The sequence below is a fragment of the Anser cygnoides genome, chromosome 3 (genome assembly GCF_040182565.1).
Source record: "Anser cygnoides isolate HZ-2024a breed goose chromosome 3, Taihu_goose_T2T_genome, whole genome shotgun sequence".
NCBI classification, from domain to species: Eukaryota; Metazoa; Chordata; class Aves; order Anseriformes; family Anatidae; genus Anser; species Anser cygnoides.
Window position 1 is genome coordinate 60,774,716 of NC_089875.1, and position 25,861 is coordinate 60,800,576.

At 42.3% G+C, this 25,861-nt stretch overlaps 1 protein-coding gene across 1 annotated transcript; it reads right to left on the minus strand.

The window, feature by feature from the left end:
- Positions 1–21: 21 nt before the first annotated feature.
- Positions 22–25,861, minus strand: LOC106032439 (uncharacterized). The gene is made up of 14 exons (XM_013175367.3): positions 25,265–25,861; positions 22,157–22,276; positions 21,117–21,236; positions 19,856–19,975; positions 15,558–15,680; positions 14,388–14,470; positions 13,111–13,236; positions 12,195–12,240; positions 11,054–11,187; positions 7,442–7,570; positions 4,836–4,950; positions 4,176–4,310; positions 2,805–2,930; positions 22–1,926 (listed from the first exon to the last, which is right to left on the minus strand). The coding sequence occupies exons 1-14, from the start codon at positions 25,488–25,490 to the stop codon at positions 1,805–1,807; spliced, it is 1,725 nt and encodes a 574-aa protein (XP_013030821.2). The 5' UTR covers positions 25,491–25,861; the 3' UTR covers positions 22–1,804.

Genomic DNA, 25,861 nt, shown 5'->3' on the forward strand with positions numbered 1-25,861 from the left:
AGGTTTCATTTGTAGCTGTGTCATTCAGCTCTGTTTAGTCTTCTGTTTCAGTGAGCCCTCCTGCCTGTGAGTGAGTGCATGGGTCTCTCACATGAAATTTCAGAAGAAAATTCCTGTCTGTCACACCTGAATATTGATAATTCCATACTGCATTATCTGAGATCTGTCTACCCTGTACTTCAACAGGTCTTTTTGCTGTGCTGTAGAGAGGCTTTTAAATGTTTTGTTGGTTTTCTTTAACCTTATGATTGGAGTGAACTTGCAGTTACTGAAATTAAACATTAACCTAAAAAAAAAAAAGCCTGCCCCATGCACCAAACCTAAGCTTAAAGATTTGGGCCACAGTAAAATGTAATGGTGAGCTCTTAGTTGGCAGAATGATTTTTCTAGATCTGCCTCAACTTTTATTCTGTATTTGTACCCAGTAGCAGCTCTACAGCTGTGTTTTGGAGTGGTACCACAGTCAGAAGTACCCCAAAAGACAGGAAACTTTTCTATTTTTTTTTTCCTGAAAAGAGACTGTGCCATCTGGGAGCAATATTCACTATAAAAGAGTAATCCCAAAATTTCAGTATTCCAGCCAGTTCAACAAGAAGCTCCAGCCAGTTTCTCAACGTTAAAAACAGTAAGCGTATAGATCAAAGGTGTAATTAGATTACTATTAAATTATTGGTAGTATTAGATGACTATGATTAGATCACCTTTTTCCTAGAAATAAAAAGCTACATTAAAAAACTAGTGCCCCATAAGTTCAAGGCTCTGTGCTACAACTTTTTTTTTTTTTTTTTTTCTGAAAAATAGTGTTTTGATTGGCAAAGAGAACCATGAGACAGATATGCTTCCTCTGGAGAAAAGGGAAGGGGAGGCTGTTCAGTAACCTACATACACATACAAAATCAGTTGAATTCGGAACTAAACATACTAATACATTTTTTGCTTCTCTTACTCCTTTTAAAATGAGATATCAAAATATAAGATCAGTTCCTAATTTTGCCAAATTTGTTCACTTTCCCTTTTGCAGGTCCCTTTGGAAATAATGTACCAGTTGCAGAACATAGATTTCTGTCCTCATGCACGTCTCACAGGCCTTCCGTGGTAGCTGCTATATTCTGAACATGCTCTGTGCAATGCTCATAACATTTACCTGCCTCAGTGTGCCTTAGCTCTTCTGCTGGACAGTGGTGCTGGCAGTGTATGCAAGAATCAGCCATAGTGCTTCCCCTATTCTTGCTTCTTACAAATTGTGTTCTTTCTGATTTGTCTCTCTGCAGTTACCTTCTGCAGTAGCCTGCCAGTAGTTTACTACTTCTATAGAACGTGTTAATTCAGTTAATGTCGCTGAGGTGTGCTCTGAAATAAGGCATGGAACAGAAATAAAATGGAGATGAATGCAGAGTTGCCTGCATACTTCACAGGTCCCTTTTCAGTAGAATCAGCCTTTTGCCTGAATAAGACCTCATGAATACAGCTCTTTCTGATTTTTGGAAGGAAAAACAAACAAAAAAACAGTGAAGATTATCCAAGCATAACAGGTGTGTTTTGAGCAGCTGGAAGGAACGTAGCCGTGGTCGTGAAGCACACTTAAGCAGGCAGATGAAGCGTCCGAGGGATTGTCTTTTGACCTGGTCCCATTCTTGTTATTGGAACATCTCTTACATAAAGGTGCTGTGCACTTGCTGCTTGTACAGTGAAACTGCAAGTAGCAGGAAAAGTTTAACTACAGGAGCCAATGAAAAGAGTTGTCCATGCTAAAAGTTCAGGTTCTTGGATCTGGTAAGATTTTGTAAGCTGCCCGGCTTAAATACTAACTCTCTGTGTGGCAAAGAGCTGCCCTAAGGAGCTCTTGTGTTTCTTCTGTTTGTTGGCGGACTTGCTCAAGGAGTTTGGCCATTTGGCTTTTCCTGAATGCTAATGAGAATTCTGGATCTGAAGAGGAAAAACAAGTGTTAGGCAAGCTGCAGTAATTGTCCTCTCCAAATGTTTTCACCTGCATTTTAATGCAGATGCTTAGAATGCTTCTATTTTTGGTTAGATAAAGTTGTTGTTTCTTATTACAGTGTAAAAATATATAGAAGGTAGAATAATATCTTTCTTCTACACAAAGCAGATACTAATTCAATTTTCATTCCTACAACTGTTCAAGAATGTTTGCTGCTCACTTCTGATCCAGATGGCTAAAGCACAGTTGGCAAATTCAGCCTTATGCACTGTTTCTGTATAGCAGAAACAAACAAAGATATATTAGGGTCTTGGCACTGGCTCTACATTTGTGAAGATACACACTATATATTATTATATGTGATTACCATATTGTATCTCTCATCATTAGTCAACTTAAATATCTATTATATATATTAAAAGGAACAGAACTTAAAGTATAGAAAAGATGTAAGACTTTCCAGCTTTTACCATCCATGTGGTCTGCTCATGTTTGCTTGATTAAAATAAACTAAAATTTCAAAATTGAAAAGCTTTTAAGCTGAGCCTAGTGCCACGCATCCTCATATTGGACAAAAACATCTATACCTGAGTTCTGTTTCTTTCAGAAATGAAAGCCTGTAGTCCAAAGTAAGTAAATAAATAAATAAAATCTGCCTTTACTATAAGATATTCTCAGTTATTTTAAAACAGGTAAGGTAGCAGCCAGCCTCGAGTCTCTTCTGGTGAGCAGGGCCAGCCCCAGCGGCAGCTGCCCAGGAGTGTCACCGCAGGGGCGTGCAGGTGACACGCGGTGACAAGGCCGTGCCTGTGTGCCGCTGACGGGAGCAGGCAGCATTTGGCAGCGCCCAGCAGCGAGGACGTACCTGCTTGCAACCTGCAGAACGTGGAAATGCCCAGCTGCTGGAAGCGAATCTCTTGGTGCGTAAGAAAATTCTCGAGGTAGGCTTCAATCTCTGTGATGTGACACTTCAGCAAACACATCATTTTTTCTGCATAAATGGGAGAATAACTGGAGGTCAGCAGGAGTCCTTAAAACACTTCTAAAACTGTTTGTTGTAGTGACATTTAAGGTCGGCAATGACCCGTCTGCCCTCAGCCACAGCCAGGGTCACTGCAGGGAATGGCGAAGGGCTTCCAACAACCCTTAATGGTAGCACGGGTGCTTCAGGTAAAGGACGTGAAAATTTCTGCTGAGCGGGCTGCTGGCTGGGGAGCCCGTCCTTGTGTGAGGCACGTGCTGACGTGCAGACTGATCAGCCTTTCATGCTTCACCCATCCGTGAAGCAATGATGCTGTTGGACTCGATCACTTCTTGAGAGTCGGCTCTGCTGCAAATACTTGATGGTAGGATCAAAACAGGTTTGCATTTTCCCTTATTAGAGTCCCTCCTCCAGTCTTCAGTTTCTCTCACATCTAAGGATTAACATCTAGCCATCCTTTTTTTTACAGAATGTGGCAAGAATAATCTGGACACTTTTTCTTGCAAGTCTGAGGTGCTCAGCTGCATAGGGCAAGTATTGTGGGCATAAAACTATTTGTCTTCTGCAGGTTAAAGTTATGCTCTCTTCATTATCTCTCACCGAAATTTAAAATATATAGACTGCATTCTCAAAAGCCACTTCACTGCTCCTGCTAATCAATCTGAGAGTTACAACAGCAGTGTTTGGTTCAGGAAGATGCTTTCCTCGTGCTGGTTGGGCAGCAGAAGTGATCTAAAATTTTGGAACACAAAAACCCTTGCAATTGTCTCTACCAGCCTCGTTCCTATATGTGGGGAATGCCATCATGTTGTATATACAGGCAGAGAAGGTCACACAAAGATGCAGCAATGCCTCTTGTCTGAAACATTCTTATTTCCTTGGTGAGGAGTATTTTACATCATCCCACCTTTCTGCTTAAACCTGTGTTTAAGGACCTCAGAACTGGCTTACGGGCTAGCCCTGCAGAATGGTAGTGCTTGAAGAGGGCAGCAAACACCTGACTCAGATCTTTTGTCTATGGTCCCTTTTCATCTCTTGGCTTTCTTGTGCACTCAGGCACTGCTAGGTCTGTATTTCTAGGGTGAGTGGAGGCTCTTTTGTGCTAACAAATTAGTTGAGACCAGATGGAAGATGACAGAGGAATACTAAAGGTTGCTCAGTACCTGACAGCTAGCTCCTTTGGAAAAAGGCTCATTTCACTTCAGACAGCCATAAATAACTTAGAAAGCACAGTCAGTGCTGTGTGACAGTTACCGTGGTCTGTCATGTGCTGGATGATGGAGGCAGCCTGGAAGGATGGCTCGGTATGCTCCAGTTGGCCAGCCAGTCTCACCAAGCACTTCGTCAGGGGTTCATCCATCCGTTGGACCATGCGTAACGTGGCTCCATCTAGGAGACAGAAAGACAGGAGAGCAGTCTGTAAGCAGAAACTCCAGTGCTCTAGAAAAGAAGGTGAGAAATCTGCCAGAACCCATGTGCCTAAATGGGAAATCCTTTACAGAGTTGGAAAATAAGTGCTGAACTTCTGCAGTAAGCATTTCTAGGTTGCAAAGCCTAGGGCCATGTGTTGAAGGCATGTTCTCGGTCGGGTAGGTCACTGGATTTGATTCAGAGAAAGGCTGTGGGATTTCTACGTTGCTGGGTTTGTGTTCTGAAAGACTGCGCCACTTTGTGCACAAGGTTCACTCTGGCCTGGTGGGCTCCGTCTGTCCCGCAGCTGCTGGGCACCTCTGGCAGAGTTAAATAAGGCATAAGGCATGTCACTGGCTGCATGGCAGTTACGGCAGATACCAGATTATGGCAAAACTTCCAGCGGATTTAAAGGAGAGACCTGGGCATTGACTCCCGTTGGGGTTACTAAAGGATGTGAACGCTCCTCAGAGGAAGCCATTCGTGGCGATGTTGCTTCCCTACCTTGCTTTGTCAGCTCAGCAAGGCAAGACGTCACGTAATGAAGAGAGTCTTCTCGAACGTCAATAGAAAGCATGGCCTGGAGGAGACCTTCAACACACAGGCTCTCGATGATTCTCTGCAACAAGAAGGAGATTGATGTTCAGCACTTCCATCATGTTTTGGTGGTGTCCAAGGGCTTCAGAAGTACTGTGTGTCTCTGGGCAATCCTGGGGGCTAAGACAAGACGATGGAAATCTCTCATCTCCCAGATCTAATGCAGCCAGGTGACAAACACTTTGAATTGCTTAGAGATCACCTGATTTTAGGTGTTTCCCAGGGCCTGCTGTCTGTGGGATGTTCTCATGATCACGGATCACTCCTGGAGCTCAAATATTTCACTGCTTTATTACCACCCTCTCAGGCTGTATGTTAGATTTAGGCTGTCGTTTGCTAAAGTCCTGGTGCAGAGGTGAATAACATGAGTACTGCAGGGCTAAGCATGGGGAAATGTGGAAGTTCATCAGATTCTCTGCATCTGAGGCTTTGAAAACTTTCTAGTGTTGAAATGCTCTGATCTGCACAAATAGGAGGTGACCTCTGACAAAGGTGAGTTCTGTTTCTGCAGAGGATTATTACGAATTAAACATTTCTGTGTACCCCTTATTTTTTAGGTTGAATCTGCTACAGCAAAAGTGGTTTGGGCCAGCATTATCTCTGCACTGGGGTCTATGTTTTAGAGACCGAGTTGACAACAGATAGGAGACTTAGCCTGTGCCAACCTGGATTAAAAGCCCCTGAGACCAAGGGACGAATCCTGAGTGAGTCACCTGTAGGTGACTTTATTCGGGAAGTTGAATCTCCAGCTCATAGAGAAATCCTAATAATGGGAGCTGCTCACACCTCCATGAGGGAGCTCAGACGACTGTCAACAAAAGAAAGCATCTTTTTTGTATGCTCATTTTATGTTGCGATTTTTTAACTTGCTGCTTAGTGATTGAAGTTGGATTCAAGGCTCTTGCCTTTCAAGCTGCCACAGTCTGTATCCTGCTGGCATAAAAACAACACTTTTTCCCTCTTGTGACAAGGGCTTTTATGTGGTTTAGAGCTGACCCTGGAAACCTGGCACTCCTACTCTTGTCTGTGGGTTCATTTGTGCAGTGAGTGATAAATATGTTACAAGGCACATTATAAAGCTTTTATGAAAATGAACCAGCTCCCTGCTGATGACAGGATGAAGTCACAGAATTTAACTGACAAATACGGCAGTTTTTCCAAAGCAAACTTTGAAAGCATGGTCCATTTTTACTTCTCATGTGGGCCTTGAGTTTGAGGAAATGCATTTCCCTGCAAAAATTGATTTCACGACTATATAGAATTAATGTAATTCCTATCTTTGCTAATATAAGTGAAAAACTTTATTGGAAATTCACATCCTCATTTGAAACTTGCTGAAAGGTTTGCCCCATTCCTCCTCATCAGTCAGGTTCATAGACCCATAGCAAAGTTTTTCTTTTGAGTGGTTTAAATCTATTCCAGGTGGATTGAGTGCTCTCTTACCTCATGGGAGAGAAGGACAAAGGAATGCAAGAATAATCTGTGTCTGCAGAAGAGACATCTTTATTTTGCACTGTGGTTTGGTATTTCAGCCTGACTTGATCTTGATAAAGCTAAACAGAGCACAAGAGCTGCAAGAATGAGAATTAACAATGCAAAAAAAAAAAAAAGGGGGGGGGGGAAGGAAGGGCAAAGATGTTTCTAAGCTTGAAATCAGGTAAGTCACAGAAGCAGAAAAGTTCTTGTTTCAGACACTGGATGTGTCAGGAAAGCAGTCTCTGGAACTAGCAGTAATTGGATAATGAATGAAGGAAAAAAATGTAATTAAGTCCCCAAAAGTGTGTACTAGAAAGTGAAGCAAAGGGCAGAGACAAGGATTTTGGTGCATTCCCTTCCCCCATCCCCCTCAAATTGATTGTTTCTAGTGGCACTATTTGATCAAGGTGGTAGAAATTTGGTACTTCCTAAAAGTGGCTAAGAGAACCGAATATCCTTTAGAGGTGAGGAGAAGAGAAATGCATCTGTGGATATGGATTTCATTAGAAGCAAATTCAGCAGTAGAGGTCTGTAGCATCTTGGCACAACAAGCATCTGGCCAAACAGACATAATATACATCAGTAGCTGGGAATATATTTAACAAACTGGCAGTGAAATTAGATCAGTTTTGAACCCCATAAATAGATAACTGAAGGCATCTGAAGAGTGAGAGCTAGGAAGTCAGGATTCAGTTTCTAACCGACCACGGATTTTCCTGGATTAAATAGTTTGGAACATCTTTGCTAGAAATATGTTTTATATCTATGATGTGGTCATTCAAATTAGGTAAACACATCACTTATAGGAAAAAAAAAATAGACATTTCTTGTTTTCCTTAGCATGTTTGCATTGTATTGGAAAAGTAAAACCTTTCCCCATGGCACATCAGGTCCTTTTATTCATACAGTTTTGTGCAGAGTATACTTAGCATATGTTTTATAAGCAATAATAATAAAATCCTTCAGTGGGTAATGCTGATTTTATATAAATGTAACTGCAGCATCCCAGGGGAAAAAAAAAAGGGGGGGGTACCCACCTGCCTGTTTTTGGAAAGGCTCAGGTTTTTGATGATACAAGCAGCATGGCCAGCAATCACAGGGTCTGTCATGTGTGCTGACAGGAGCGTCCCCAGGCTCTGCAGCAGCTCTGCACAGACCAGAGCGTCCTGGGAAGAGCAAGCAGTATTTCCATTACACCCTGTACAGACAGTGCCAACGCACAGCAATGCAACTTTGCAGCAAAATGTGAGAAGGGTATTACTTAGTTCATTTAATCCAGCAGCAAAACAGCTGCACCCAGTGCATTTCCTCCCAAAACATGGTCTAGTGACCGGCACTTGCTATAGAGAGCTGGAGTCTCTAAGGTCCAGTTTTTGCTCTTTAAATGTCTAGAATTTATTCTTCGTTTGCAGCAACTTGTTTGCATCAAACACTCCCCAGGGGCTGCTGTGCCATGCAGGCAGTAGCTGTTGTAGCCAAGGGAAGGATGTGTGGTCCTGAGTGGAAGGAGGAGTGGAAGGCAAAGGGAGTACTTGGAGAAGCAGCAGCAGCACTGTGTCCTTCAGTACCCTGGCAATTTACCTTCCCAACAGTAACAGAGTTCACATTTAGGACGTTTGGTGATCAGGCATCAATTTAGTAACGTGCTCTGACCGGCATCTTCTGAGATGACACGTAAGTTTCTCTGCTCTGTGGTGGATATTTTAGAAGGACTTATACTGAGTCCCTTTCTCCCTGAATGTACTCTTCCTCCGATCACCATATTGATAATAAATGGATCAGACCTCACAGTTTGGGTCACTGCCCAGGCAGTTTCCTCAGTAACTATGGATTAAGGGAACACTGCTGGTTGCAAGAGAAACCTGATCTCAGCAGGCTTTGGGTTAGGTCTACAGTTGAAAGCAATGTAAGATTTTCTATTGGGATATTTTTTCTTTCAGTCTGTTTTCCTTAAGAATATGAGTTCTTTGTGCAGTTCTCATGTTCACTAGTAACAGGCTATTTTATTCACGTTACTTAGAAAATGTGACATTGGCAAGTGTGTTCAGTGTAAAACAAGTCATCAGTCCAATATACAACTGAGAAAAATGGAGTAATTCTGAGCCTGGGAAAATGTCGGGATCACATAAAAACATGAAAAGAGGTCTTTAAAAATAGTGTAACATGCATCTTTTTTTTTTTTTTTTTTTTTTGCTTAGGTTAAATCACAAAACTATATCTTCTTTTCTTTTACCTGACATCTTCACTTATGTTCATTTTAAGCACTGTCACAACCAGCAATCCTAAAATCAGACATGGAAATAGATGGAAAAGGCAGTACTATGGCTAAACTCAGAGCATTGAAAGAGTCCTATATTCAGGTATGGCTGTAAACTTTCTCTAGTTCTACTTTTCCTTCTCTTCAACAGTAGAAACTACATCATATTAGATTATCCAATTCAATTACCATTAGTGACTGTTTTCTGTGCTTTTGGACTGTGTGTCCTTTTTTCTATATAATCCCATTGACTACAGTACCATTATTTGATTTGCTGCAGCCTGAGAGGAGGAAATTGTCTACAGACTCTAAATGAACTTTCCAATATATAATGACTTCCCGGCCAAGCTTCTTCAGTTTAGGTAGCCCTACATCAGCAAGTGACAGTACTCTAAATTCTGCTGAACCTCGTTTTTTGGCTGTTGTGCAGCTGGGATCCAGATTTTGTCTCCTGGCTCAGGCCTGCACAGTGAGGGAACCATGAGCGAATCTGAGTAGAAGTGGTTTGAGTGGTTCAAATTAATATTGACCTAGTTTCTCCACAGATTCAAAATAAAAGAGAAAGGAAAAGCATTCCAGCAGCACCTATGCTCAGAACTGCAACTCTGTACTCAACCCCCCTGGGCAGGCAGTGCTCGCCAGGGTTAATATTATCTATCCCCTGTTTGCTAGGTAGCGCGATGGGAGCGAAGCAAAGTTCTTTGCACCTGGAGTGAGAAGTCTGCAGCATCACCTGGAGCTGACAGATCCTCATCGTTCTGACTTCCAGGACAGGAATGTGATTTAAAAGGCCATTTCCTACAGAGACTGACTCTTTCCTTAGTGTTGTAGGGCTGGACTGTCCTTTGGCTGAGTAAAATTCCCCTGCAGGAGGGAAGTTGTCCAGCGCTTGCTGGGAATCGCTGTCAGCAGCCAGGCCAGGGGACCAAAGGAAAGGGGAGGGGAACTCATGCAAAGCGCTCGTGGAGGTTTGATTCGTGGTAACGAAAGGGCAGATGAATTCTGCTCTATTGTATCTTGTGTGGCAGTTGCAATAATTCAAGCATCACTTGACTTGGTTGTAAAGGTTAGCTTTGTGCAGCGTTTTGTTTTCCAACAGCTGTTCCCATGGAGAAATTCCTCTTTCAGGCACTCAGAATTCAGTCTGGGTGAGTGAAAGAAACCTTGAAAAGCCTTGAAAAACCAGGCCAGAGCAGGCACGGAGGTGGGGAGGCAGGGTGTGAGGAAGGAGAGGTCAGCCTCTTCTCAGAGCGTGCGGGCTCGCTCGCACAAAGCAGCCACGCTCGTTCCTTGGGGCCGGCCCTGTTTGCTCACTAGAACAAACCTGGAGATGTAGTAATGTTTTTGCTGTGCAAATAGCCCCCAGCTAACTCAGCGTAGTTCAGTGGTAAGCTTGCTGAGAGCAGATTGTGTGGGGCTGCAGGAGGCAGTTCACACGCCACGAGGGTGTTTGGTGCTGACGCGGCCTGCGCAAAGCCTTTGGGAAACTCTGTGCTGCTTCAGAGGTGTTCAGCTTTCCCAATTTTTCCATTGTGTCCCCGAGTTAGAGGAGGCTGGATTTGGCTTGTACCGTGCTGTGTACATGTAACAAGGCGTAAGGCACTCCAGTACCCTGGGGACATTTCAAATCTCAGCCACAAAAAGCACTAAGGCCAGCTGTGGCTACCCAGGCTGTCACTGCTGCTTAAAGCAACCTGACAGGAAAGGTTCTTGCTTTTTTTTCTCTCTTTTTTTTTCTTTTTGTTCTTTTTTTTTTTTTCTGTATCTGACCAAACTCTATCACTCCTAAGAGGTTACAGTTAGCTTAAGATACCTACCAAAAACCTTTCATGTCCATGTTCCTAAGGATGGCTTTAAACACTGTAATGGAAAAGCATATTTAAAAATAATAATTTGTCAATCGCTACTTACTGTTTTTGCTGTTTTATGTGGAGGTCGAAAGTACAGCAGGAGTGTCAGTTTTGTTTGTTTGCTGTAGTTTATCTCTAGTCAGACTTTGTGCGTTTGCATGGTACTGCACTGCTAATGGTGGTGTTTGCCCTGAGTGTGGGCAAAGGAACCATCCTGTGTCCGTGAGGAGACACGGGAAAGTCCGAGTGAATTAGCTAAAGATAGATAGGCTTTTAAATTATCTTGATCCTAATTAAAAATAAATAAAAAAAATAAACCTTGAGACCTCTTGTCCAAAGAGCAAGGGGAACACAGTGAGTAGTGCAGGGTGGCGTCCGCTCAAAAACCTCATCATTTGGGGCAGAAGGGTTGGGAGGTCTCACAAAGTCTATTGGTCATTCACAGGACATGTTTCATTGGCAGATTTGCCCTAACTGTGTTATTGCAGGCAGTGGCCAGAACTGCTCTTTCCCCTAGGGTCTTGAGAGACGAGCTCCCCTACCTGGTTGTGCGGGTGCTGGGACAGTATCCAGAGCAGGGCGACGGATGCGCGCCGCACGTCCTCGCTGCCAGAGGCCAGGAGAGAGCACAGCTTGAGCAGGACGTCCTGGGAGACCATCTCAGCCTGGGTGTCCACTGGTTTGGGAAGATGATGATGAAATGTGATGAGATTAGAAGGGACATCCCGATCTCTGTGGGATGGGACAACGCTGGGTACTTGGCTGTAAGAATTAAACCTCATTTGTGGGCTCCTCTTGCCAAAAGATCAATGCAGGTTTGAAAGCAGCTTTGGACACCCTTCGTTTTGTGTCTGAACCTTGGTGCGAAGAAACGAGGGGCATTTTCTGAGTGCTTCATTGGCCTAAGGCCTGGTGGGAAAGCAGCAGTTCCTGCTGCACAGACAGAAAGGCCTCCCCGAGCACTGCCTGTCTCAGTCACGGCCCTTTTACAACGCTTGCCCTGCAACCTCAGCTAGCGCGCCCTGGCACCGGAGGCACCGCCAGAGCAGCCAGCAGATGGATCCCCAAAGGCCACAGAGACCACGCCAGGGAGCGAAGCAGCAGTGCCTTCACGCCCAGCTCCACAGTCACTGTGACAGCTTGAAAATGAGGTGCCTCTGCAATTGCTAGATGAACACCTCTGCTCCGGACCCTAAGGCTCTGGCACTGAGAGTGCGGCTTCTCTGCTTTCATCTCCAGAGTACGCTGCAGGAATGGATCACGGGCATTTAATAGGACAGGATATTTTAAGAGGATGACAAATGCTTGGGAGAAAACTTTGTTTAATGACAGGCAGATTCATGCCTTGGGAGAAGGCAGGCCCCTACTCAAGCAGCAATTTCAGGAGACATTCTGTCCTGATCAGGTTTAATGACTGGGAAACACGGAAGGGAGAGAAGGGCTCTGTGCATGCAAGACTTGTGCCGACTCTCTCACGTTGGGTACTGCTCCTCCTGCCTGGGAGCTCTGAGGCAGGTTTAGCTGGGCACGCTGCACCTCCTTCTTCCTATAACATCCAACTAAAGAGCAGAAATGAGTGTCTCTGCTTTTAATGTGAAAGGTTCCCAATTCACCCTGCTTGCTTGGAAAGGCAGAGAGAGAAAGGAAAAAGTGTGTTTTGTTTATCTCCAAGATATTACTTACCACTGGTAGCCAAATTTCTTAGGCAAACACATGCCTGGCTTGACACCTGCTTGTGCCAAACAAACAAAAAAAAAAAAAAAGAGAGAGAGAGAGAAAAAGAGTGGATTCAATAGTGCATGGTCTTGGCTATTGTACTCAGAATAAATCTGACAACACTAGCAAGCTACCACATTATCTTCAGAGCACAAGTTTTTGTACACTTTTTTTTTTGGTCAAAGTTTTGATGAATTTGTTTTAACTTCCTCTAGCATCAGTCATCCTGTTGTTGATGAGGAAGAGACAGTGAGGTTCAGTTGTTGGTTTATTTTAGAAATGTCAGATCGATTACAAGAAAATATATGGACTGAATTTGTTTTCCTCGTTTGCTTTTTTTTTTTTTTTCAACTAGGAGGGACTACACAGAATTTAAAGTTCTCCCCTTTAAATCCTGAATTGGATCTTACCGAAGCTTTTTCAGTGTATGGCTCCCAGCAAAGCAAGATTTTCTAGATGTTAGGCTTTGAAGCCATATAGTCAAAGCTAAGTATACTGAAAGAGAAAGAGAGAGGGAGAGAGAGGGAGTAGTAGTAGCATAATAGGTGCTCCAGATACTTGCAGTCACAGACACAATGATCAAAGATAGTGAGAGCCTGAACAGAGCATTTCACACAGAGAGTTTCAAGTTTAAGGAAAATAGGTAATCTTAGCCTAAAGGAAGTGTCCAGGACTTCAATGATTTCCCTTTTTTTTTCTCCATATGTAGCCCTCATAGAACCAATATATGTTTAAATGTATGTATCTTTCCTCATGGGGAAGATGCCACAGAGGCTTCGGTGCAGTAGATAAGAGGAACTGTGCAAGGCTGAAACTGGTTGTCAAGTTTTATAGCTCTGCTCTGATGCTAAACCTTCACACAAAGGAAAAGGTACAGCTTTACCTTGTCCACAGGGGAGGATAAGAGAGCGGTGAGTGCACGGAGCAGAAATCTGTCGCCAGTTCTCAGCATGGCTTCGTGGTGCTGAGCATTCGCTGCTATGTTACTCAGGGCAGCACAGCTGTAATACTGCAGACAACCGAGAAAAAAGTGGGGAGAGAAGCAGTCACAGTGATGACACTGAAGAGCGTAGAAGTAAATCAGGGAAATGCTTGGATTGAGAACTGATGAAAATAAAGTGGCTTTTCTTCTTCAGGTATTTTGTTGGGTAGGCATGATAACAGTCTGAGTGGGTTCCCTCCAGGACAAGCAGCGGCAGTCGTGCTGTGGCAGTGCATGTTGCACAAACCCGTGAGGTCCCTGGGTATTTGGGAACGTGCCGCGCTGCTGCAGCTACCCCGCTGCTCACACCTAAGTTAGCTCACCTACATCTGCTGTATTATATGTATACTTTGTTTTACTCAGGCTGGATGTAGTCACTGCCCTAGCATGCCGAGAGATCATTTTCAAAGGATTTAAACATTAACGCTAGGGAGGATTATATATATTTAAGCGTGTATTACTGGGGAGGTATAATTAGAAGAAACAGGTTGCACTGCAGAGAAGGAAATATTAAGATGAATATGAGGGAAAGCAATTCCAAAGGCTCCAGCACTTCAGACTTTTACTAGAGAACTGAACAGAGATAATAAAAACAGTGGAGGAAACAATCATGTGCTTCTCTGAATGAATGAAATAGCGGATTTTAAGCTTTACAACTCTGATTTATAGTTTTTCATCAGCTAACTTTTAAACCAAGAACCAGATCTCTGTTAAGTATGCAGAACCACAAAGAGGCGTCTGGGGCAGGCATAAAATAAGGTTTCCCAGGCATCTATAATAATGAGAAAAAAACACTTTGCAAGTTATGCTTTTTAAAACTCTTAGTAAAATTGCTTAGAGTGGAAGATCAAAGGATGCCAAAAAAGCAGCGGAACAGGCCTATCAGCAACTGGTCCGATGGTCCAAAAGATGCAGAAAGGTAACTGCAGAACAATTCTGTGCATGCTTTAGTGTGTGCTGGCATTATGAACTTTCTCCTGTGGAGCTAAACAAATCACAGGTTTTGAATAGATGGTGTCTGACCAAGCTGGGTTTTACCAGGATGCTCTCACATGCCGCCCCACTTCTCTAGAGAAACCTTCCCCTCTCTCCACCTTTCCATTTCCCAGTTCTGTGGTTTGTGCTCTCCCTACAGTCACACTGCTCCTATTTGAAACTCTGACCTGTCTGAGCCATACCTGCACTTCTGAGTCAGGAGACTCCAGCAGAAAGATGAGAACCGGCAGGGCTCCTTCCTTGCATAGGACCTGTTGGATCCTCTCTGCCATTTAAAAAAAAAAAAACAAGGTGCTGTTAGTGTGTCTGTTCCCTTCCCTCCCTCTCGTCTAGAGGCATCATTCAACAGGTATATGCACAACTGTCAGACACTAGTGAGTGGTGACGCTTATCCAACTTTCAGAGCACGGCATTGAGAGTTTGTACAAGACAGCAGTATGCAGTAATTTTAACAAAATGACTAGCAGGCTGACTGATTACGCCCTTGCTGGTTTTCTGCCAGTCCTGTTCAGAGAATCACAGAATCATTAAGGTTAGACAAGACCTCCAGGATCAAACCGTTAATCTGAATTGTTGGAGAATCTGAAAAAACTCAGGTACAAAGTTTGCCATGATTTCCATGTAAAACAAACAAAACTTAAATGAAATTCTGAATCATAGCGGAAGTGTAATAGCCAACGGTAGCAGTTCTTGCCAACCACTCTCCCTACCATATAGAGATAAGAGGCATTACTCAGGACTGTGCTATCTAGTTGTGTGGCACAATGAAGTCATGTAGATAGGAGGGATTTCATGCTGGCTTGTTTCAGAGCTAATGTATGGTGGTAGTACACGTACTGTTGCAGAGGACCAAATGCTGCTTTTGCTGAAGCTGTTAGCAGAAACCCCAGGAGCTTTTAATGAGAAGAACAGAAGGTCCATAAAATCTATATTTTGAATCATCCAACATCAAGTTAGGGACACAAGTCAAACAATCCTAGAGCTTGACATTGGATAAGCTTCTGAGATGGCTTCAGAGTACCAACAAATGTTCTGCTAGCTTTATAGACCAAGCAATTTCTTTAATTTCTTTAATAAATGATTTTTTTTCTCTCTCTTTTAACCTCCTTGAGGTTGAAAATCAAGTCTTCCTATTTGGGGACTACACAAAAAAGGGTCTGCATTAGCTAAAGACAGGCCAAATTGAAACCATCAGCCTATGTGGTATCATCAGTGAATACCATAGTCAAAGGAAATCACTTGTTGCTCAGATAAGCTTTTGTTCTTGCCTTAATTCTTCTGAATTATGTATTTTTCTATTGGTGAGATGTTTTCTTTCAGCAATTCTAACTAAACGATTAGTCAGAAAGTACCTGATCGTGTGAGGTTGAGAATTGCACCAACTGCATTTTGTTGGACTCTGGGATCATAGGAATTGGCAAGAGACAGCAGGGGTGTAACTCCTCGGGCTGCACCAATAGCATCTCGGTTGGATTCTGGGGAAGAAAATCAGAATAAGGAAGAAATGTGACATTGCCACACGGTATCACCTTACTGAGAATCAAGAGCAGGACATCTGGCAGGACTAGATTTCTTTAGAGTTCACTTCTCTGATTCTTTTGTATAGATCAAAACCTCTCTGCATACTCCAGGGAACCTCTTAAAACTTTCAAGAGCTCAAAGCAAAAGACACTAACTTGTGATTTCTGTATTTGTCATAGATCACAGCTGGTTCACTGCTTTTGTTTTGTGAGTGGGACGGTTAAGATAAAAGCAATGCAACTCCCCTTAAATGGGTTAGCAAAGTGTCATGCTTGCCTTGTATCCCTGTTATGTTTGACCAAGCTATTCACAAGGTGCTAACCAAAAGCTATACAATTAACTACGGATAATACTGAAGTAATTTAGCAGGGTGTATTCAGGGCCTTCTCTCTTTGAACGCATCTGTACCACCCCAGGGAGAGCTACAAACAGTGCACAGGTTTCTTAAAGACAGAATTTGCCTTAATTACTGGAATTTGAAAAGATTCTGCTTCACTGAAGTGGTGATACTTCCTTGCACGGCAGTGTATTAGGTTGTACAGTTGTGTTCACCATCCTGGAGTACAAGAAGAATTTAAAAAAGATCTGCAGAGTCCCTCGAGACCATTGGATTAAAAAAGAAAAAAAAGTAACTATAATACCTAAATACTACTACAAAATACTATATCAAATACTATATAATGTGTTTATATACTGTCTAAATACATATACTGCATATGATAAAGTTATACTATGCTAGGAAATACAATTTAATTTATAAAAAAATCTGCTTTTACTTCTGCTCCTCTTGTTTTGGACTTACTGTAGGTAGCCTCAGCTGAATCTTCTGGAAAAGAGTCCTTCCCTCGTGCTCTTCCCTACCCCTCTGCCACGAGGCCAACAAAGCATTTGCAACAAATAACCTGCTGCCACACTGAGATCGCTATGGCCCTCTTCCACTGATTGTATCTTATCTCATTTACTTATAAGCATGCTAATGGCATGATTTTGAAATAATGTGTTCTTCTTTGAAGTTGATGACTTTTAAATGTGAACTAGACCAGTGAAGATTTCTCTCAGTATCACAGTGTTCTGCAGATTTCTTCACAAACAGAAAAAATAAAGTCCATAGTATATATTGTTCATTGTTTATTTGAGCAAAACTGAAGTCCTTTGGAGTTTTATTTGAGTATTGATTTATTTATGTACATTTCTAGACTGTTTAAACAACGGCCAGTCTCTGAAGGCTTGCTAGAAAAACATGAAGCACAAGAAAGCAAGAAACGTGAAGGTATTTGGATCAGATCAACTCCTCGTGTGCCAACTAACTTAGAGAGTTAAGAGAAAAAAACATTACTTGTATATCTGGGGTTGTTCTGTACTGGGGAACTGACACACACAGATGATCCAGGATATCTATTCAAGTATACTTCAGCTGAGATTGGCTTAGTGTTCCAGAATAGTGTTCTTTTCTTAGTGTTCTTTTTGCCTTCACATGTATATTTTATACTTAAGGAAATACCTTTCATGCTGAAAAAAATATTTTCAATTTTGAGTGAAATAATTGTTTTGGGAAAAGACGTGTATTTAAAAATAGCCGGGTCACATGGAAAGCAATTACACTGGTGAAATTTTCAGGCTGAGGGAGTTGGGGTTGTTCAGCCTGGAGAAGAGAAGGCTCCGGGGAGGCCTTACAGCGGCCTTCCAGTGCCTGACGGGGGCCTGCAGGAAAGCTGGGGAGGGACTCTGTCAGGGAGTGTGGTGGCAGGACAAGGCTGTAAACTAAAACAGGGCAGATTTAGATCAGACGTTAGGAGGAAATTCTTTACACTGAGGGCGGTGAGGTACTGGCACAGGCTGCCCAGAGAAGCTGTGCATGCCCCATCTCTGGAAGCCAGTTCTGTTTCTTAAAGAAAAACCTTCGAGGTGCGTAGTGACAGGGAAACACATATTCCTATCCTACTCTAAAGTAGGACAGTCAATAACATCTAATCAAGCTGGGTTTGAATAACTCACCTGGAAATCTGCATCTATATATTCTTTCTTTCCACTTTGTGTGTTTGAAAGTTCTTCTGACAGTACAGCTTTGAATGTGCGCTGCATCCTTTTTGTTTAGCTTAGTGCAGAAGTTCAGGCCTCCCTACACCCTTGCTGTGAACATTGAATTCTGCACTTATCTACTCTGAGAAGAGTTCTTATCCCAGAACCGATTACTTTCACTCACAGGTTGAAAAGCTGCAGATAGCTGCAAATGTACGTATGTCCTCTTCCTGTGTGGACAAATGCTGGTGTTGGACATGCTGGTGGACAAAAACTGACCTTGAAATCCTTTTAATCTGAATGGGCTTGTTTGCTGTTTTTGTTTTTAGCTATTTCTGGCAGCTGGTCAGTATCGGACATTGCAGTTCACATGTATAACTTGCAGTCACATTTCTAAACAGCTTCACTCTGCACAGTCTTGGATGCTTATTGCAGCAGAGTTAAGACTCGTTGCTATTCTTGGATATATAGATTTAGTCACTTCAAAACTATCTAAAGGATCTTCCTGATTTTGTTCTGCTTCCATATTTATCTTTTTAAAATCATTCTGAAGCATGAAGGGCATACTTGAAGGCCATGACCAAACAGAATTCTCAAGTGGACCCTTTAAGATATCAGAGTCTGTGAGTTACAATTAAAATAAACTTTAGTGAATTGCTTCTTGCTTTAGTCTCACGGTGATAGTAGCAAAACATATTCTGAAAAATAAATAAATGTATCCAGTCCATGTAAAGCCTAGTTAAGCTGAGACAGAGATCTTCAAACCTTCTCTAAATCCCAGGCAGCAACCCAGCCTACGTGTTTGCAGCACTGCCTACCTCTTTGTTCAGCAGATGACTTCCTATACAATTTGAAAGCTTCCTGAGTGTTTAACATGAACTACTTGTGCTCAGAAGTGCACTAGCTTTTTTAAGAGCATGCAGTAGTGTTAGGTGACCAACCTCAACAGAGAATGAAGGCAAATTGCCTCTGTAGTGGCTGAGGGTTCGCAATAACCTGTGTTAGACAGAGACATCTAGGAGGGCCAGAGTGCCTTCAGGACTACAATATATTTGGGTTCCCAAAGAAGTCCCTTCCTTTGTGCGCTGCCTAAAACAGGCAAAGGGATCTACCTTTGTAGATCTTCAGGAGCAAAACTCCACTGACCATACATAAAGAAAGTCCTCCTAGTGCAGGGCATCTACAATTATAGTGATGAGATGATTAAGACATTCAAATGAGGTAATATGCATTCCATACAAAGTAATGTAGTATACAGTGTACTTAACCTGACTGTAATAATACACAATGATTAAAAATATTTTTCAAAGGGAAAAATATTTTAAAACCTGCAGATAAATGAAAGATGGGATAAAATGCAAATCAGCACTTTAATGTAGTTGGATCCTGCTTATCCCCCTTTGTAACATAAGTACCTAAGTGAGAAAGTTACACATCCAGCATGCCTCTCTCACCCTTCTGGAAGACCAATGTGGTAACTTTTCTTTCGGTAACTGTGGCTGAGCTTTGTTGCAGACCCTTAACAAACTGATGTCTGCAGGAAATAGCAGCAGAGGAGGAGAAAGACTTAAGTGATTAAATCAGTTGCAGGATGATAATATCACCATGATGCAATCATAAAACAAGCAAATGTAATCATCAGATGTATCACACAATGTATTTCCCTGGTTGCCTCTGTAAAAAAATTGGTGAGACCCCAACTGGAATATTGCACATTTCTGGCTACCTGTATTTCAGAAGAAATTCAAAATGCAACTTCTGCTGCATTTATGTATGTCTTCTGACTGTAACAATGCTTGAGGTATGTGGTATCCCAAAACAGCAGATGGAATTGCTATGTTCCATTTCTGGAACATATACTTTATGCCCAGAAGGGCTATGAAGATAAATGAAGAGCCTCATCTACAAGAGGAGTTTTAAATGAGCTTGGCTGAGAAAAAGATCTTAACCAGAATCTCAACAGGTTGAATTACTGATATAAGAATACTAAAATCTGCTGCTGCATCTTTTGACTCAAAGCAATTGCAAATAAGTTGTGTCACCTTGAAATATGTCATAAGAGTTGAATGAATTCACTGCAGAGGAGAAAGGGAAAGAACAGCACACTCACCTGAAACAGCCAAAGTCATGGTGCAGGCACAGGAATTACACTGGACAGTGGGATCCTCTGACTCAAGTAGGTCCAGAATTGGCTCAAGTAAACCCATTTGCACAACCAGTTCTTTGTCAACTATTCATAAATTCAAAAACAAATGGACAAACCAGAAAGTAAACAGTTAATGCCTTTGTGGAAAGAATATGTCTTCTTCCTTTGATTGCTTTGGGGTATATATTATGCTTACGCAAAATGGACCTAACATAGAAACAGCCTGAAAGGCACTCACAGTCCCTTAGCTTGGTTTGCTTATTTATCTTCAGACTCATGAAAGAGTGTAAGAGATGTTCAGAGGCCGTAGTTCAGCTGCTCCCAAACATTTCTGCTAGCAAGCCTGTTTTCAAACATAAGGTTCATGAAAATACAACTGCTGTTTTCCAACAGGTTCACAATTTACTCAGATGCTCCCCGTTTTATTTCTGAAGTCTACCTTAATTTTTTTTTTTAACCTGTAAATAGTGACATGATATTATTTGCAGCAAGATCCTTGACAAAAAAGAAAAGGAAATACAAAAAAATAGTTTCAATGAAGACTAATCTTCTGTTTGTAGGGGATAAAGTGATAGATACCTGTTGTAGTCCAGGTGCCAGGGAGAGCAGTAGTAGGTGAAATAAGTTCTCCATTGAGGTGCTGTGGGGTGTTAATGCCTTGTCAATCAAACTGTATTGGAAGTGTGTCACCTGCAGTTCCCAGGCCCAATCTCAATTAAGTGGGCCCTACTAGCTACAGAATAGAGCAAATTCTACTAAACACCTAAACATCTTTTTTTTTTTTTTTTTTTTCCCAATCTGTAAGCAATTTGAGACTGAGGTTCAGTTAATAAATAACAGGGAAATGAGTACCACCTCATAGGATGAGTTTGTTTTTGAGCGCTGTACCTATTGCTTCAAAAGTTAAGTGGTGGGCTCTCAATCCAAGAATGAGAACAGCAAAGTTATTCCCACATCAGCCTGAGAAAAAATTATCAGCCTTTGCACACAGATCCAATATTTCTTGCCACATGATATAGCATTGGGGGCCAAATATATCCTGATGACACCAGAATCTATGTGGCTTGCAAACAGAAACAGACTCACACCTGTCCCATCTAGAGCGCAAAAACAAGAATTCGGATTTGTGTAGACCTAGCTATAGAGATGTGCCCTACTTCTGCACTAAGTCTTGCTGAAGAGAAGCTTTTACACCAGAACAGGAAATATTTTGTTAATTACTCACTATTTCCTTCCAGCAAAAAGTTGACAAGGGACAAGGAAGACATCTGTTGCACCTCCAGGTCAGCAGACCGTAGTAAGGCATAGAAGGGTTCCAGATGCTCTGCTGGCAGGGGAATATTCACTGCAGGAATGAGAGGAAACACTCAGGAGTCTCATCCTTCACCAGGGTTTCTCACTTTTTTCTGTCTTGGGCCTCAGGTGCTACCATAAGTGGGCTGAGTGGTGTTCCCATCATTTAAACTATAATGCTACTGACAAAACAGGCCAAAGTTCTTGAAAAGGTTTTGAGTAATCAAGTACTTCAAAAACATTATGGGAAGAGAACCAACATGCCTTGCTACCAAACAGGTCATTCCACCTCATAGCAGATCCTCATGTTGTGGCGGTCTGCACTTTTTAGCCAGAAAAAATACATGGGATAAAGCTTGAGGTAAAAAAAAATAAACAAACAAACAAATAAATAAGTAGCATTCTTCTTGATGCTGCTATTTCTGCCTTTATGTAGGACCCAAACTCTTGCTGGAATTTTATTTGGCGTATCACGGCCGACTTCTACTTGTTTAAAAATTACCTCGAGAGCCCAGTGCTCCCATGTAGTAGTGGGTACGCAGCATAATGTTTCCTTCTTGTCTCCACTACAATCTGGCCTCCAGGGCTTTGTCCTCTTCCAAAAAATTATATCATACAAAACCTCAAAAGATCAGTATGTCCATTTACTGCCACCAGACTTTTAACTGCATTGCTCTCAGGAGATTCAGAATACACTGACTCTAACTACTTAGGATTCTGCTGATTTTTTTTTCAGAAGTATTATAATTAAGTAAATGACAATCTTTTATAATGATCAGAGATATCTTCTCATAGCAAAACCTAGCATGACTCTGCCTACATGGCAATGACACCTTTTCCATTTCCCTTGGCAAGCAATACAGCATGAAAGAAAAAAAAAAAGATTAATGAATCTAAGGAAGTTTCACAGTTTGAAAAGATAGTTTTATTTATAATTATGTGAAAAATTTCTAATGCACTGAGATAACTTACTGTGCTGGCTCATGTGCAAGTAATAGAGAGCAGCGGACTGCTGTAAACCCGGGTTTTCTGAGAAAGCTAAGGTCCTCAAGGCTTCCAGAGGGTCCTTTCCAAGTGGTGACATTTCAAAACCTAAAGATATACAGTTATAGCGCAGACTCAATTACACTTGAAGAAGGATAGTTCACACAGAGAAATTAAAGTTTACAGCCAAAAATCACGTAAAGACTTTTGTACTGCAACAACCCCACATAGACCATCTGTCCTTATTCATGTTTCCAGGAGCAGCTGCAATAAAGGAACCTGGAATAACCTGTCCTTGGCAATGACTCTTACGATGTTCTTGAAATTAGTGATTGGAAGCAAGATAAATTATAACCTTTAGACACTTTTATGCAATCTAGTATAAATGCAGGTGTTCTCGCTCTCCATAAAACTCTTTATCTCTTCCTGAATCGCAGAAGATCTTTGTTAAAATATATCTACTGAAAATGGTGTTCTTATAAGCTATAGAACAGGTACATATTTTTAATTTATTACTTTTTATTTTTGCTGTGGTTCTATTGCACTATAATAAAGGATTTAAGGGAACAGCAACATGGATTGCAAATGGACTTGCCTCAGGCTCAAATTCCTAGCATGAATCTACCTCTTCTTGAGAATGACAGTAGGAATAAACCAGATATTCAGTAATAGCCGTCAAGAGTACAGCAACAGCAGTCATGCATGACTTCTGTAAGTCACTGTATGATGTGCTTGTAATGCATGGAATGGAACAGCAAAGAGGGGAAAAAAAAAAAAAAAGGGCCATTGAACCAATGCTCAACAGTATAAACTGTTGAAAAGTAATGTAGTATAATTCACTGGTGGAGCACACAAGTTCAAGATGTATTTTTAGACAAGAGATTAAAGCATTATTTTAAAGATAGAAATATCTCTTTGAACAAACCAAGATCTAGTTGCTTTACTTCCCATGGGATAACAGAGATGTGAGGGATGTGAGGAGTGTGAGCTTCCATGCCTCAATGCAAAACTCAGACAATATCTCAAGCCATTAGAAGCCGCTGACATGTCAAGAGTAACAAACTCCTACCTTCAGGGTTAGGTAAGTGTTCCACAGAAGAACTGCTTCATATAAAGCTCAGTTTTGTTTAATAATTAACAACGAACACAAAGGGAAGGCCAGTGTGTGTAAGGTTTTAGAGAAAAAAACAACACTCTTGCTGTGGTCTAATTCCATTCCTCACACATTGACTATCTGAATCTCCCACGTAGCGCTGCATTTTTACCTACATATGACATCAAGCATTTGCTGCCCTAGCTAACAACTGAGTGTGACCAACCACAAAGTCTTTCCTTGCACTCAAACTGTCCAAATGTTGGTGCTCTGATTGTTATAATTTTTCCAAAATTGAGGATGGGTTTGCCTCATCTTGGAATAAAATACATAGGCAAGTGCTCAAGAGGGATGTGTCTTGGTTCTCGTTCTGAGATTTCTGTGCTTCTGTCTGTCTTGGCAGCAGGATTTGGTCACTCAGAGAATTAGCCCTGGTTCTTCTTCCTGTGTATCTGCTCTCACGGACATTGGGACCTTGCTGAGAGCCTCTGCACTGCTGCCACAAGGCTCCCTGCTGCTGTACCCCAGCTCCTCAGGGGCCACGATGGACCAGCCCCTTGTAGACCCCTCTCAGACAGTAAGGGATTTCTCAGGAAGACATACACTTACTCTTTTCAGGAAGCACCCATGTGGGTGCTACAGAGGGCCATATTGTTCTCACTGTTTTTTCCAGACCATCCCTTCGTTGCACCTGATCTGTCAATTGAAGGAAAATGTTCAGCCCTGGAAAAACCGTACACAAAGCTGAAGGGTCTAGTCCTATTCTGGATACGGACTTCAGGATTTAGCCAGTGCTTGATAGGCAACAGTCAGTGAAACACATCAACAGCACAGGGACCCCGGCACTCACAGAGTAAGGACAGCAGCTGAGGCTAATCCATGCATGTTCCAAACAATCAGCATCAAAACAGCCATTCCAGAGGTTATTCCATGACAGATCATTCCAAACAGCATTAACTGTGTCATACCAAGGGTAAATGTCTCTCCTGGTCCACCTCACAAGATGGTTTTATGTCAAAAAGGCCAGTAAAGAAATAGTAGTTTGTGGTGTCCCGCACCCTTCACGCAAATGAAAGTAGAAGGCTCTGCAATTTTGTCTATTAGCTTTAGCCCAAGGTTGTTAAGCTTAACACAATATGTGTGATCAAAGCAAAAACAAACAGGAAACTGCCCCCCATTCAAGTCTGAGACAAGAAATGATTTTAGGCTGGACAACTAACAAACTGCACTCATCCAAGAAGACATTCTGTGATTGTAGGAATAAAATAATAATAAAAAAGCTTTCCTATTAATACATTGTATCTTAGGGAAGGATAGAGAGGACACGCAAGGAAGATAAAGAGGGGGATTAGAGAGTTAACATGTAAAGCAGAGGAGATTTATACAGAGTTATGGGATCTACTTTGATTCAAGCAGAATGCCATGATTGTGTTCAAGCCTTGTGTCTGAACATTTCCACAAAAGCCCTTACTGCAGACCATTTTCTTGCAGTCTGAGAAGCCCTGGGAGCCCCTTGGCACTTGTCCCAGGGTGACTTTGACCTTCCCCACGTACAACGCAGGCACCCTCAGCGCAACCCCAGGTGTGCTGCAGCCGGTACAGGGACGGATGTTCACAACTCAGCCAGAACCACGCTGTAGTTTGCCTGTAACAGCCCAGGGCTCCTGCAGTGTCGTACAGCCTCTTTCCAGCTTTGTGACTTTAGTGACACTCAAGAAGTTAACTTACCAGAAGGACTTGCTTTTAAGAAACATATTTACATGGATTATGTTTTAACAGTGGTGGCACAGCAGAAAGGGGATGACCATTCCTACCCAGACCAACGGCTATGCCACTCCAGCTCTAGGTGTCCCATACACACAGTGCCCTGTAGCTCTGCCCTTTCCTACACCACCAAGCTGCTCTATGCCATGCCAGAGCAGCTCAGACAGCAATCTCTTTTCAACCCCCCAAAAGCATCTCCTTGCCCTTTCACATCCCTTTCAAACAACAAGTGCTCCTACCTCTTTCGATATGCTGCAGAAACTCCTGTGCTGTCACCTGCTCGTGAGGCTGCAGGATGGGCTTGTACAGCTGTCTGGCTTTCGAGCTGCTCTGCTTCAAGCAGGAGCATTTGATTATCAGAGTTAAGCATTCCTTGATGCTGTGCACCAGCTCCGAGGACATCCTCTGAACAAAGGCCACGAAGTTGCGCAGCAGCTGCATGCACCGGCCACACAGTTGACCCATTCTCGTTCCAAAGCAAGATGGAAAGGAAAGAGATGGAGCAACGAGTTTCTTCCCAGCTTGTCCACACTTTGCGCTAACTTGCTGTCTGGTGTTACAGATGTCAACCCTACCCTGTGTGCAGCTGCTGTAAAGGAGACAAGCTTCTACATCCAAGCAGATACATTGCACAGCGGGGCTGGCTTCTGTAGATCTCCCAGAGCCTACAAAATATTATTCCAAAGGCCGGACCCAAGCCATACTCAAACGCCCTCCCTTTGCTTGAAGAAAAATCAGATAATGACCTAAATTAATTCTGTGGAGAACAAGCAGAGTTTAACTCCTGGAGTATCCACCAGAGCTTTCGTGAGGCTGGGAAGCAATGAAAAAAACAC